General features: G+C 34.0%; 1 protein-coding gene across 8 annotated transcripts in view; it reads right to left on the bottom strand.

The window, feature by feature from the left end:
• Positions 1–15,697, bottom strand: part of PCDH7 (protocadherin 7) — a 421,527-nt gene that overhangs the window by 205,834 nt on the left and 199,996 nt on the right. For 3 of the 8 annotated variants that reach the window (XM_037829536.1, XM_037829538.1, XM_037829542.1), the window contains exon 2: positions 5,040–5,232. In XM_037829536.1, the coding sequence (XP_037685464.1) occupies positions 5,040–5,232 (193 nt within the window). Of the gene's footprint in view, positions 1–3,194; positions 3,224–5,015; positions 5,233–15,697 lie in introns of all 8 variants that reach the window. The other 5 variants (XM_037829537.1, XM_037829541.1, XM_037829539.1 and 2 more) reach the window with 3 other exon arrangements.

Here is a 15,697-nt window from a genome sequence, read left to right as displayed (position 1 = left end):
GTGGACTTCTCAGGAGTATTTTGGAGGATGAGAGGCATTTCACAACTCACTGGAAAAGGAGAGACTATGGCTTCAGTCAGACACTGGCAACTAGAATGAGGTGTGAAATGCCGAACCATGAAAATGAATCCTTAGCAAGGTACATTAGTCTCTTCCTACAGAAAAAAAACTATAAGAGGCATTTGATTTTTAGTTATTATGCTATGCCATTCACAAGTGTGTGAGAACCTCTGTAAAGAATGGAAGAGGCAGCTTTGCCACATAACTCAATCTAAATGAAAACAGCACATGCCAACAGTAACTAGATGGCAGTAACCTTAGAGGTTCCTGCTTTAAAATTGGGTAGCTGGGAGAATATAGAGAAAGAGTCTTTAATTCCCAACCAAGAAGATATGAGTTTAGTCACTATTCTCATTGCTCTTGACCAAAACAAAAATGGGGACTCATTCCCAATGATATTTCAAATATACTGTCACTTGTTTCTGAAAGCAATGGGAAAGGTCCACGGTGATTGTTAAATGACTTCATGATGGAATGCTCCAAGTTTTAACCATCAAGGACAAAATACTGTAAGCCATGTCACTATTTAAAGCATGTGTGGTGATGAGATGAGGCATTAAAATGAATACAGTAACAGTTGTGTCTACCTATTATAAGTCTGAAAAAGTAAAGAAGTTTAGAATTGGGGGTTCAAAAATGTTAGTGTATAAAAGTCAAATTTTTTATAGATTTGAGGAAATCAAGAGACATAAAATTAATTAGGAATTTAGAGTGGCCAAATTTCTGACCTCATTTAACTTTTTAAAAACTGTCTTATTGTTCAACAACTTTTTTACTACTTAGATTTCTATGGTATGCTATTAGTAAAAGTTTACCCAGATGTAAATACATACTTTTTATAGCTTTTTTCTCTCTTGGTATGATCAGAGCGTGCAAGTTCAAGTGTGAAAGTAAATATGCTTCTTCTATTGTGAGAGGTCTTAATCATAATTAATGTTTTTGAAGGACATTGCATCCAGGGCTTGATCACATCTGCAGATGACTGTTGCATAGTGTGATTTGAGGGAGGTTCCAAAACTGTTTCCCACACAGATATACTGTGGTGCCAACTTTATCACCCATCGAGCCAGCTATCATACCATGTAATTCGGACCACTCCTTTCATTTACATAATAAATGCATTATCTGTCATTAGAACTCTCATATGTTATATGTGTTCTGAGGAAGGCCTAGAATTACTTCTGTATTGCCTACATTAACACATATTGACAAAGTATTCATTATCTCACTAATAGACATAAGGTTCTCCTCTTTCTGTTCTAGAGAGTAAAAAGTTCAAGAAAGACTGGGTGTAAACAAAGAATCACAGATTGTTGGGTAAGGTTTAAAAATTAACTTAGTTAATTGCCTTACAGAAGATCAGAATTACACCCAGGAGTAAGAGACCTACCCAATGCTGATGGCAAAGCTGGGATTAGAAGCCAACTGAGTTGTTTTCTACACCTGTGCTCTTATTACATTCTACAGATGATCAAGCCATACATAGAATAGGGCAAACTGGCCTTGAAAAGATGATTCACAGGGGGCTTTGGAAATAATAAATGGACCATCACATAAAGTCAGGGACCAAGACAGACACACACAATGAGACCTAAAGAGACTGTTAAGTACCACTCCATAGAAAGGTTTGCAAACTACTGCATAATTAAGATAAGGGCAAGCTCCTGCATAGTCAATATTATTTCTCAGTATGATGATGATTGTAAACTGCAGTTTTACTCAAATTATCAATTAATATAATAGGTTCCAACTATTTTATCATTTTCATTATCAAATATTTTATCATTATCCCACTTCCTAGAATGAACTCATATTATTAAATTTGTTTTAATGGAATAATAGTTAAGCAATTTCCCCATTCTTGTCAATCAAAGGCTTGCATGAAATAATTATCATAATGTTGATAATAATCAATTAAAGGCAAATAAAATATGTAGTGATATTTGTCATGGATACGTGTGTAATTCATAGAGATCGTCTTAAAATATTTAAAAGAACATGTTAAAATCTCCATTATTTGTTTCCACAGCCCCAGGGGATTTGAAATATCAAACCCCAGATTTTGCACTATCAAAATGGTGGGTGTCATTCTGAATTATTAGATTCAGGTTGCAAACAATTATACTTATTCCTACAGTATGTTATTTTTTCTCAGCTTACAAGAGAATAAAATCTTGCTTTTCGTTTGACACTAATGTGGGTTGGAATATTGAGTAAGCTTGATAAAAAGGCAATCAACCCACAGGCCCTCAATGTTTTTTGTTTTTTGTTTTTTTTTTTTTTAATTATGCTGAAGTACAGAAGGCAAATAAAAACTATTGTAAAACATAAGTGCATTTCACTTGTCTTTACTTCAATTGCCCAATGTTTCAGATACTTCCTTACCATAGTGTCTGACAACTTCTTTTTATCATTAACTAGCCCAATTTTCACACACTTTGCATCACGACATTGGGATGTTATATGTTATTGCACTGGACGTTACAATTAAAGTTAATGCAAAACAATTAGCTATACCTGTACTGTTTTTTCACATAGGTTAAAATCCAAGGTAAATATTTGAGGTAATAATAATTAGAAACTAGGGCTGCATCCACAATGGTATTTTTATGGGAAAATCAAATGAAAATCCAATACAAATCCTGATTAAAACCTAACCAAGCAAAAAACTGCAGATTACCTTGATTCCAATTAAATATGACAAATGAATGTGCTATAGTTTCAATTCGCATTCTATTTATGTCAGAGTGATCCAATAATCTTGAAGGTGAAATTACCAGAATTCAAGCAATACAATTGCACTTTACAGTCAGATGAGTAATCTGAAAACTTGGACCCAACAAAACTTTTACTCAAATATCACCTAGTACATTTGGATCACTCAAAGCACATCACATCTTCTGTCATTCCCTCTAAGAGATCAGGCCTACCATGAATCACAGCTAACAGATGACAAAGGGTTATATAAACCCTGAATTGCAAAAGTGTCAGTTACACATAAAGTCAGGAAAAATCAGTTTCATGATGATGCTTCTTGCTGTTGACAGGACTTAAAACCTGGTTACAAAAAATAACTAAAAGCCTTCCTTGAGATAGGTTTCTCAGTAAAATGTTTATTCTCTTAACAAGCTCACCTGTTAAAATTTTCCATGGCATGTGTTTCCTAAAAAGTAACAGATAGGTGTTTGTGATATATAATTATGTTTTACTTTTTCATGATTTCTTTCTTATTTTAAAGATGTTAAGTCCCCATGAACTCACAATACAATAGCAAATTACATTAAAATGTGATTATAATGCCAGAGGACAAAGTCCTTTCTTTTACAGTGACTGTCATCTAAAAAACTAAAGACAGTTATATTCTATGTTGTTTACAATAAGAATAAGCACTTTTTAAAAACATAAATAAAAGTATACATTATCATCAAAAGGTAGTCTCAGAAATAATGGCAATAAATTATTACTGTCTTATGTATCTATGTTATAGTAATTTCAATTTAATTTTTGGTTTCTTCCAAGTCATTTCAATATATTATAATATAAAATACTATTATTCATATAACATATGAATAATACCATAATTTGTCAGCATTATGATTCACACCAAAATTCTTAAGCTCATTTTAAAAAATTGCTAAAAGAAGTTAATTCCTAAAAACCACATCAAACTCCCATCCACATAAGCACACACCACCATACACACAGATAAGCATGCCTTTATAGCCATAAGGCAAAATGCCATTTAACTCTGGATAATTAATCAAGAGGGACATCAATCATCAGAGCCTGAGATCATATCTACTCACCCAGATAACAATATGGACACAATAATTCTTTAACTCGATTTAGTTTAGCAATAATTTCACTTGGGACCACTTATGATATACTACTCTCTAGTATATCTAGTTAATTTTAATATTCATAGGTAAACTTCAAGAACACAAATCTGAATTTGAATTTCTCCTGCATCTACTACTGACAAAAGTAAAGTTAGAATGTCTTCTATCACTTGGGGGTTGGGATAGTGAGAGATCTAAAATCCATTCCTAGTTTTCACTAGACATAAAATGTGTGTGATTCCCCTTCCTTCCACATACAACCATATTTCTTTTTGGATTTTAAATGAAAAGGAAGTTTTTTGATGCCAGTCTATTCCTCAGGCATTTACTTATGATATGAAATCTAGAACATAAATCAAATAGTTGCCTTTGGGAACATCGGCAGATATGAACATTTTATAAGTGCAATTTATAATCTAATTTTGCAACTTAAAAGAAAACATATATAAGGCTGATTGTTGTGGTAATTATGAGCATCACCTCACAACACAGTAAGAATGTAGAGAGTATTATTTTCCTTCCTTTCCCTTATATAAAAATGAGAAAAGTCTTATAAATAAATGGAGGAGAGGCATAATAGCAATTGCAGTGAAGTATAGAGAACAAGATAATGCTCCCCTTCTTTGACTCCATATCGGCTATTTCTTGAAAGGAGAGGTTTGAAAAGCTTTTCTAAATACTTAGGAAAAGAAAGAGTGGAGCAAGATGTTTTTATTGACATTTCCTTTCACTAATACTGGACAATCGCAATTGAAGAAATAGTTGCATGACAAAAATGAATAGAAGAAAACAATAACACATGACCTTTCTCAGTTGCTATTGTCTAGGAATTGTGAACTAATTTAGCTTCTTTCACAGCAGCAACTACTCTGATTTATTTGTAAACGAGTCTATTTCTGACAAGTTTTTTAAAATGATGGTGCAAGTTCAGTGAATTTTATTTGGAGCGTTATGTTCGTTTAGTTGGCATTTCTGTATTTTAGCAAAATTTTATTAATTAAAATAAAGTAGTTTTAGTGTCGGCTATTTTATTTTGGTTTTAGACTGACCTTCGCAAGTCTACTTATTACGGCTCACTAGCGTGATTATGTGTGTGGATGTTGTGTTTGTCCCTACCATTTTCCATATGCTCTGCCTCACCAACACTGCCATCCGGCGTGGTCCTTTCATAGTTGTCCTCTGGGAGTGGAAGGGCACCCAGTCTTGGCCCTGATGAACTCTTACTGCTTGGTGTTTCTGACTCCTCCAGCCCGCTGTCATAGCAACTCTGCAGTGACCCCTGATGTGGGTCCTGAGGCTGACTCACAACAGAAAACGTCACTCTACGAAACGGCTGTAAAAGAAAAGATTCTGAATGTCACCGAGATATAAGATTGTAAATGATCTTATTTTAAAATATACATAAATTGCATACATTAAGTTCTACTGACAACTAATTAAATACCAACTGATTAGATATGTTGACACCAGTGTGGTGAACGGTGTCTTTTCTTAGTAATGCCTAGAGTTGAGATTTTATTATGGAAAAACGGGAAGTTCAGTTTCTGAAACAGAGATAAGAAAACAGCAATTTCACTAAAACACATTTAAATCAGACATTAAGTCCACATATTCAACTTTTTTCTACTCTGTCATTTTCGCTTCAAATATGCTTCTCACAAATATGCTCTCTGTAAAAACAAGGGTCAGTCATTAGGGAAGACAATTCATATTGAACTAATACATTGTAAGAAGACTCCATTTTTAAATACTTTGTCCACATAATATATTGCTTTAAAATTGAGTCTGCTGACAGGCAATTAAAGCTATTAAAGGTACAGGTACAGGTGATAAACAGGAATTCAGAAATTTCGGAAATCTGAAATTATTAACAACTTTATTCCTATAGATATATTACCTATTACATTGAAACTGCAAGGGTAGTATAAAAATAAGAAATAAAAGTTTCCTCAACCAGGGTATAGAAAATATACTTAAAAGCTTAATTATATGTGTTTTCTATGACTACAAGGTAAATGAGAAACTTTTAGGCTCATTAAGGGAGCAAACTAATATCATACATTAACATACACTTATGTATGTTAATTACACATATTATTATAATTTGGAAAAACAATATAAAAATTCCTGTGAAATCAAAAGTCTTCTGAGATTATTCTTGGCAATAGTTGAATCATTAAGCTTTTGGATGAAATTGAAAGTGTCATAGGCATACACATGTTTAAATCTGTAACTCAGACTGTTTTTTCCTACAATAAAGTATAAAATTAATGCTGCCAGAAAATAATGAGAAAGGTGAAGAACCTTTTCCATACCTTTGTTACTTGAATGCTACTGATAAAAATCTCTAATCACAACTGAGACCAGTAGGGTTTCATAAATGTTCGGGATTATCCACACATGGGGAATTGTTAACGGGAAACCTAAGAAGAGTAGTGGCATTTCCCCACATTTATAAAATAGGCAAGCACATCTCCACATATCTTCCTTTTTCTTGTCATAGAAGACTGACTAAGAATATTGTCCATTATTGGTATTTCTAACTCAGCATCTCAGCCTCCATGTACTTACTGAAGTGTACAGTCCTTTCAAAATCTTTTTCCAATCTACTTTAAAACCAAACTCCTAGAACTTCTGAACCTAAATGTAAAGGGAAAATATTTAATCACATTTCCTCTTTATAATGGTTCACAGAATAGGAACTGGACTCTTCATAAACAATGAAAGAGTATTGTAAGTATAAATAGTATAAAAGTCATGGGTCAACACTTACTGGCAATAAACTCTCTACAATAATTATTTTTATTTCACTAACGATCTCATTGTTCCTTAGAGTAGTATGACTGTGATGTTTTATTCTGTATCTAAATAAATGTAGAAATCAATTTGTATTTACTAAGTTTTATCTTATGTATTTACTTAGGTTTTACCATAAGTTTTATATATACATATAAATATTTTCTTTTCATTTATCATTCACAGCTGACTGCAAAATATCTGTGATTTGTTTTACATCTTTGGTCTCACCTTGAAAATGAGACCACCGAGGTTTCCCTAAAACCACAACGTTCTGCACACAGAAGATGTTCGGCAAATATGACGAATAATGAAATTCTAATGGCACTGGTGAATTTAGGAAGGAACTCCAAGAGTCATGCAAAGAAATTATTCCTCCAGGACATAGCAGTGGGTTAGAAAAGAAGAAAAGAGGACTAAATGCTGATCCTAATTGTATTGCAATAGCTTTCAAATCTCTTAAAATCAGTCTTCACTAACACAGGAAGAAAGCTCAAACTGAATACAGAAATACATAAATTATCCTCATAGAATGAAAAATGAAAAAATAAGTAAGAAACTATGAGAAATGGTGCTCCATTTTGATATAAAAGTAGAAAAGAAGGTTATGTTGGGTGAAGGTGGTGATCTCGGAATCTGTGCTCAAATGCTGGTTCCACCAAAATGCAATGATAAAATAGTAAAGAGACAGGTGATACCCTATTTTTGTAATGGAAAATGTCAAAAAAAATGAGTTTTCTATTATGTAGTGTATAATAACTTCCCAGAAACCATGCATTTCATTTTCTGACTGAGAAATTGTAATATCCATAACTTACTTAGGGTACATATAAAATTTAATGGTGGAAAGAACAACATAGTAATTTTAAAATACTAAGCTCTATTTATATATTAATAAATTTTTAGATTCATCAATCCCATCCTTTTTATATAAAGTATAAAATAATAAATAGCAAAACAATGTCTGAGTGAAAAAGCCAAAATAGATAGTACTACAGAATGGACCACAAACACTCCATCTATAATTTTTATCCACAGTTTAAATATTCTATTGCAATCCTTTAATACAATATCAGCATTATGTTAGTAGCTCAAATTCTGTTTTGTTTGGAAATATAGAGATAGAAGATACATAGATAGATAGATAGATGATAGGCACTTAAAAAGATATTTACACAGGCCCTTTAGTATCAGGTTGAGTCTGAGAAGATGGGTAGGTTTTATAGCAGAGGTTATGAATCAGAAATAGTTATATATGCCAGAAAGACTGACTAAAGCAGAAATGCAAAGCAGTGTGTTGAACACATGACACAGAGAATGCATTTGCATTATAGGCGCAACTGTCCATTTATTGATTACTGATACTCTGAAGCAGATTAGTTTAAGTGGTGATTGTGAAACCTAGATGCACCTTAGAATCACCCAGAGAACTTGTGATAAAATGCAATGTCAATACCGATCCCAACTTAAACTAAATTAATCAGAATTCAGGGTGGGGCCTGAATATCAGTAGTTTTTAAAATATCCATGTGGGGTTAAGAGGCAGAGAGAAGAATGAGAGACCGCACAGTGGGGAAGAAAACATATCAAGAAGTGTCACTTGGTGCCCAAGTGTCCCTAAAAGTTTCCAGAGAGAGTTTTGAGGCTCAAAAGCATAGACTTAAAAATATTTAGTGATCTGAAGTTATGGGCTTTGTGTTTTCTGACTGCGGTGATTGAAAAAATGATTGTGTCCTGCAAATGCAAACCAGTCTGTACAAGAAAGACAAAAGCAGCTGACTTTCTGGAGCATGATCAAAAAGAAATACGGAAGGCAGAGAATTATGTTAAGGAGGGGTGAACTATAGAGAAACATTTGCCTAGCAAGAGGTAAGGCTTAAGGAAGGTAGCAGCAGTGAGAATGGGCAGTAAAACCATTAGAAAACAAGGCTGTGTGGTGGCTGACCAGATTCATTCATCAACTTGCTGTCCCCACATTTATTTTGTAACAATTATGTTCTAGATTTCAGGGATGTTCCAGATACAACAACAGTGATTCTATACACATAAGAAAGTCAAAACCTTCTAGGTTTATAAAAACAGACAAACTATAATGTGACCATATTTCTGATAAATAAAAAATATAAAAATGATGTTGTGAAATCCGCTTGGGAATCTAGGACAGCAATGCAAAAGAGGGGATCTGTGAGTTGAGATGTCTGCAAAAGAAGTTTGTTAGATAATATATACATCAGGTCTGAATGTAGATTCCATATTTGGAAGCCAGCAGCAAAGGATCAAAAAGAAGGGGAGTAGGAAAATATAGTCACCTTTGAATCTCAGAAGCCAAGGAAGAAGGACACTAACAGAAAGAAAGGAAAACCTCTGTGAACAAAAGCATCAGAGACATCAAGAAGAATGCTGATTACTACATATCCTTTGGATTCATCCATCACAAGGTCATTGTGCCTATAATACCTCTAAATTCTGCAGAACAATTCTATGAGATTAGACCAAAAGAATCAAAGGATCAACTGGCATCTAAACAGAGGAATGGAGAATTTGAGGATATTCTATTACTTGTAAAAATGTAACAGAAGAGAGAAGAATGGCAGCAGCTAAAAGAAAAAGGTTTGCATAAAGAGTTTTATTTATGAATTCATTTATATACTTTGTCTTTCTTCATTGTTGCTGCTTTACGGATAAGGCATAAGTTATGGACAATCATGGGTACTAAAGAGGTTTGCTTAAAGGTAAATATTTGAAGATACAGGTATAAAAGGAGTGTCTGATACCCAAACGTGGGAAGGAAATGAAAAGAGATTGGAAAAAACCTGTTAAACTAACTGGGATGAGGAGAGATATTAAATTCAAAATAGGATTACAAAGACAAGGTAAACAGTGGATTTTGCTGAGGAATGTCAAGTATGAGATGTGTGGGTGTGTGGGAATGCATGTGTGTGTTTAGAGAAAAAAATAGTATGCTAGAAATAACAGAAGGAAAAGATTTTATTCCAAGCAACCCTATAGATTTCCTATGTGACCTTGGAGAAGTTAGCCGAACTTTGGTTTCTGTGCCTTAGGCTCAGTGTCTGTAAAATTGAGATAACAATACCTACCCCTTACTAAATTAAATTCTCTGAAAATTAATGAGACAGTTTATAAAAAGAGCCTTAAGCATCCTCAAAGACATATACTATAAAAGGCTTTCTACCTCAAGCCACAGCTATGTAACTAAAGCTTTAGGATTGTTTGTGAAGAAAATATACAACTGGCCCAGTAATTCAAAAAGCTTCTAAATAGGATTTTTAAAATCCTTGTGAAATTGCAAACCTATTTATACCACTAACATTAAAAGTTTTTTTATTGGTCTAAATGCAAGCTATTTATAAAGTAAATATGAATATACAACAGTACCTAAATTTCTCAAAGTTCTTCTAAATCCAATCACTTATTGAGTATGAATATTTTCTTTATTTCCATTATTTTAGAGGCATTTATCAGCTTTTTTTGTCTCCATTATGACACAGCAGATATCTTCACTTGAGGAACACATCCTATGATATGGTCTACCCTGTTATTTTAGAGGTTGTTACAAATACATAGAAAGGCAAGCCCCAGGTATTATGTAACCCCAGGGTATTAGATGAAACGTCATCCTCCCCCCCATCCCAACTGATGGAAACACATTAGCATTGACAACTCATTGAAATACCATAAAATTGGAACCAGGATCCTCCACTCTTTAATTTATTCACTTTAGAAATCTAAAAGTTACATGGGAGTGAGAAAAGGTGTTACAGAAATTCTCAATCTGCAAAGCTTGCTTCATGCTGTTGGGGGCCCTGGAGGTGGTGGCTCTTCCTACACTGCCATCCTCTTTGGAGGTGCTGGAAAGCAAAAGGTGAAGGGTGTGTGAAGGCAGTGATCATTTCCATATAAAATTAACCCCACAGGAAGTAGAATGATGTAGCCTATCTGGAGGAAAATGTGGTGGTTCCACAAGAATCTAAGTATGTGGGTGCCATAAGCTCCTGCAAACTCATTAAGGGGTACCTACTTGGAAGATTTGAGAGCAGGGACATGAACGGACATTTGCACACTGGTGTTTATGGAGGTAGTATTCATGATGTGGCCTGAGGGTACATCGCCTGAGGAACAGAATGGTGAACTGTGGTGTATGCATACAATGGAATATCGAGCAACTGCGAGGAGTGAAGCTCTGAGACACGCAACAAGGTGAACAGATCCTGTAGACAGCGTTTTGAGTGAAGTACACCAGAAACCAAAAGACAAACATAATAATGCCTCACCAATATGAACTAACTATAATGTGTAAACTCAGAATTGACTCTTAGAGCACAGCTTATCAGGGGATCGGTCATTGTAGTGGTCACTAGATCATAAGCTCTTACAGCAGTCACATCAATTCCTGAATTGTAATGGCTATCTCCAAATTCTGAGATGCTGATCCCTTTGCATATAACCTGGTCAGTCTCTGGAACTTTGGGTATCTCTGTGACACCTGAAGCTCAGAGCTAGAACTCGGCAGCTATGAATGTCAGCATTAGAGCATACGGCAACTGTTTAAAAAGCTGAAAAATAGTCCAGACTTCAATTAGAGATATGAATGAAGCAGATCTGATTAGGACTAAGGCAAATCAGGCAAAAGGGTAAAGGACAATGTTGACTGTTTTAAAACTTCAACTTCTGTGTGAGACCAAGGTAAGAGATGTTTATTTGATGCAGGATATGTATCTTCCACAGCACACTGAATAATTTAACTTGTAAGGTCAGTTTATTCAAACACCATAATTTCATGGAATTTTGAATGGGAAGTGAGCTCTGGTGGATTTGTACAGAGTAGTGTGAAATGGCGATATATCCCAAAGTAATTTGAGCAGAGAATAAAAATATATTTGCAGAACCCCACTGAGGAGCTGGGGAAAAAAGCAGAAATGTTGGACATCCCCACCTGGGTTAATACTGATATTCTCACAAACATTGAGGACTGACAATTTGGTATGCCAAGCACTCAATCTTGGGGCTTTCCTTTATGAAGCTTGTTACTGCAAAGGAAAGCTAAGCCTACTTATAATTGTGCCTAAGAGTCTTCCCCAGAGTACCTTTTTGTTGCTCAGATGTGGCCCTCTCTCTAGCTAAGACAACTCAGCAGGTGAACTTGCCCTACCGTCTACATGGGACCTGACTCTCAGGGGTGTAAATCTCCCTGGCAACAAAGGATATGACTCCCTGGGATGAGCCTGGACCTGGCATCATGGGATTGAGAAAATCCTCTTGACCAAAAGGGGGAAGCAAAATGAAACAAAATAAAGTTTAGTGGCTGAGAGATTTCAAATGGAGTCAAGAGGTCATTCTTATGCACTATAAATATCCCTTTTTAGGTTTTAGTGTATTGGAATAGCTAGAAGGAAATACCTGAAACTGTTGAACTGCAACCCAGTAGCCTTGATTCTTGAAGACAGTTGTATAACTGTGTAGCTTACATGGTGTGATGGTGTGATTGTGAAAATCTTGTGTCTCACACTCCCTTTACCCACTGTATGGATGGATGAGTAGAAAAATGGGGACAAAAACTAAATGAAAAATAGGATGGAATGGGGGGATGGAATGATTTGGGAGTTCTTTTTTATTTTTATATTTTATTCTTATTTTTTTTCTTTTTGGTGTAAGGAAAATGTTCAAAAATTGATTGGGGTGATGAATGTACAACTATATGATGGTACTGTGAACAGGTGATTGTACACCATGGACGACTGTATGGTATGTGAGTATACCTCAATAAAACTGAATTTAAAACAAAAACAAAAACAAACAAAAAAACAAAAAAAAGTGAATGGATAATAGGGAGGGATGGGATGGGATGTTTTGGGTGTTCTTTTTTACTTTAACTTCTTATTCTTTTTTTGTGTGTGATAATGAAAATGTTCAAAAGCTGATTGTACTGATGAATGCACAGCTATATACTGGTACTGTGAACAGCTGTACACAGTGGATGATTGCATGGTTTGTGAACATATCTCAATAAAATTAAATTATTAAAAAAATTAACCCCACAGATTTAGAAGGATAAACACAGCAAATAAAAGTTTATTAAGTTGGGTGCTATGGATTGTGTAATGCAACGTAATCAGTAAATCCACATTTCTCATGAATGCTTTGGATATCAGTTTTGTGTATGTGTGTGTGTTTTGTGGAGAACAGAAGCTAAAATTGGTAGTATTGGTAAACTTGGGATCAAAAGAAAGACAGCCTGCTTAGATGTAGTGGGGAGACAGAAAATATCTGAATTACAGAAAAAAGTTCTATGTTTAAATGATTGCTGCAAAGGGTAAGCCATTTATGAAGGGAAAACGGGGTGAGCATTTTTGATTCAAGATTTCTTTTCGTAAAATTGCAACTGGATGATTGATAGTCTAAGATACCTGGCAATAAACCTAAATCTAGGCAGTCTATTAGGTTTAGGGGTCATAGAAGTTCTCACAAGTTCTACTTAGCTCAAATAGAGACTAGCAGCTACATCCCATCCTGTTCTCCCCCAGACAGTTCAAGAAGTTTAAATTCACACATTTCAAATTCAGCAGAGGACTTAAGCAATTTTTAAAAAAGTATTTTTTCTTGAAATATCTAGAAAGGTGATGTCAAATTGAACTACAATTATAACTTCCTTAATTTTTATTTTAGCTATGCAGATTCATTTTTAAATAGTTTTTTTTAACTTTAGAGAACTATATAAACACCACCACCCCTGCTATAATAACATGTACTATTTAAAATCTGCAAATTTGAGGAAATTAACATTAATATGCTATTCTGTGCTCAGAATATACAACTATTGCCAAATATGTGCAACATTTCCAGGTGTTGCCTATTAAAAAAATCTTTGTCAAAAAATTCACTTATAATTTCTGAGAAAAGCAAGAGACCTGATACATATTCACAAATATATGAATGATAATAAAACCTTTATATTTTATCCATTCTTAATTGTTAGATTTATTATCAAAAGGTAACATCACCACATAAAAGCAATTATGTCTCTTAATTAGACAGATTTAAAATATTTGTCTTTCATCTACATTAGCATAATATTTTAACTTAAAACCTACAGAATAAAATTCTGTTGTTTTCTTTGATAATGCAGTGGTCAATTTTAGAAAAGGGAAAAAAAGGTGTTAAACTTTATGAATGTCATATTACTTACTGTATTTACAATAAAGGAGAAAATATAGCATCAATGTAAGAGTGTAAATACTTTTCCCTTGGAGTTCATTTCTTTATAACCTAGTGACACTACCTTTATGGGGATTTTATTTGCAAGAGGATAGGACTCTAAGGATGCCATCTACTGGAAAAAAACTCAGGTTAAATCTCTTTCCCTTTCAAATACTGCCTGCTCTGTGTCTTATAGACAACTTTATTGGGAACTTTAAATCTGCACCTTCCTTTTTAGCTTCAGTAGTTTCTCCATAAATCATCTCCTTATCTGAAACAGACATACACCTGTCTCAATCACATCAATTATTTCTGAATAGGCTGAAAAGTCTTGTTTTATATTTTTTCCAATTCACTTAGTTATGTCCATCAAACAGACTTCTAATGACTCGTTGTCAGTCATGAAATGCTGAAGCAGTCATGGAGCAGAATGCTGCCACACTATAAGGAGAGCTCCATTTTATTTTAAAAGAGGAGCTATCTAAGACAGCAGGATAGCTGATTAATCTGCAGATATTCTCAGTCAGTGTCAGCGACTGCTGAAGAAACATATCTAGAACCCCATTGTGCATAACCTCAGATATATCCTGCATTTAATCAGGTTTTTAGATCTACGGACATCTTCCTTTGCTAATGTCTCAAGATATTCCCATACTTCAAACTCCCTTTCTTTCTTTAAAGTCAATAGCAGGTGAAAATACATTAAATAGAACATATTGAGACATGGACGAGTTAATTAAAACACTTATTTGGAGAAGAAGAAGTTAAATTACTATAAATATTCCTTTTCATTTCCAGGCAACTACATACTTGATATTATTGTAGATACATGAGTTGCAGAAGCTAAAGCTGCAGGTGATACTATAAAGTTCTTCATCCAATAGCTCACAAGCTATTTAATTATTGCCAAAGAAGAATGATGACAGTGTTAAAAGAGCAGCTATTATGTGCCAGGAATGTGATATTCATTTTATTTTTATATATTTTTTCCTTATGCCATTCCTATATGGATGATATTATTATTCTGATTTTGCAAATGAGAAAAAAAAAATCAAGAACTTTAATATTCAAAATACTGTAAGAAATTCCCTAGCCTAAAATTATGAGCAGGTATCTTATTTTGTTCCTAATGAAAAATGGCAAGGAACAGAATAACCAAATCTAATACTATGAGTTGATGTAGGCAAACATTTTTTTCTGAGAATTTCTAAAAAAAGATATTATGCTCTAAAACACAAATCATGTGTCCTCTATATAGCGAACACATTTATTCAGTCTGTTTTTTGCTTTTTTCATGCTTCTATTGTATCTAGTCTAGAGCTAGTCTAAAAGAAAAGTGTCTCTGTAAAGGCTTTGAATATATATATGTATATATATATATATATATATATATATATATATATATATGTATATTCTGAATATATACATTCTGTAAAGGTTTTGAATATATATATATTTTTAGGCTTATATATGTATATATTTTAGGCTTCATGTGCCATATGGTCTCTGTTGCAACTACTAAACTCTGCCACTGTAGCATGAAAACAGCCACAGAAGATACATAAATGAGTGGGTGTGGCCATGTTCCAATAAAAACTTTATTTATGGATCCTGAAATTTGAATTTCATGTAATTTATCCATGTCATGAAATAGTATTCTTTTTAAATTTTTTTTCAACCATTTCACAGCATAAAAACCATTCTTATCTCACAGGCCTTTCCAAAACAGGCAGAAGGCCGGCTTTGGCCCATAAGCCTTGATTTGTTAACCCTTGATACAGTCCAGG

This window comes from Choloepus didactylus, chromosome 3 (assembly GCF_015220235.1).
Source record: "Choloepus didactylus isolate mChoDid1 chromosome 3, mChoDid1.pri, whole genome shotgun sequence".
In the NCBI taxonomy this organism is placed as follows: Eukaryota; Metazoa; Chordata; class Mammalia; order Pilosa; family Megalonychidae; genus Choloepus; species Choloepus didactylus.
This window is presented reverse-complemented; position numbering and strand designations above follow the sequence as displayed.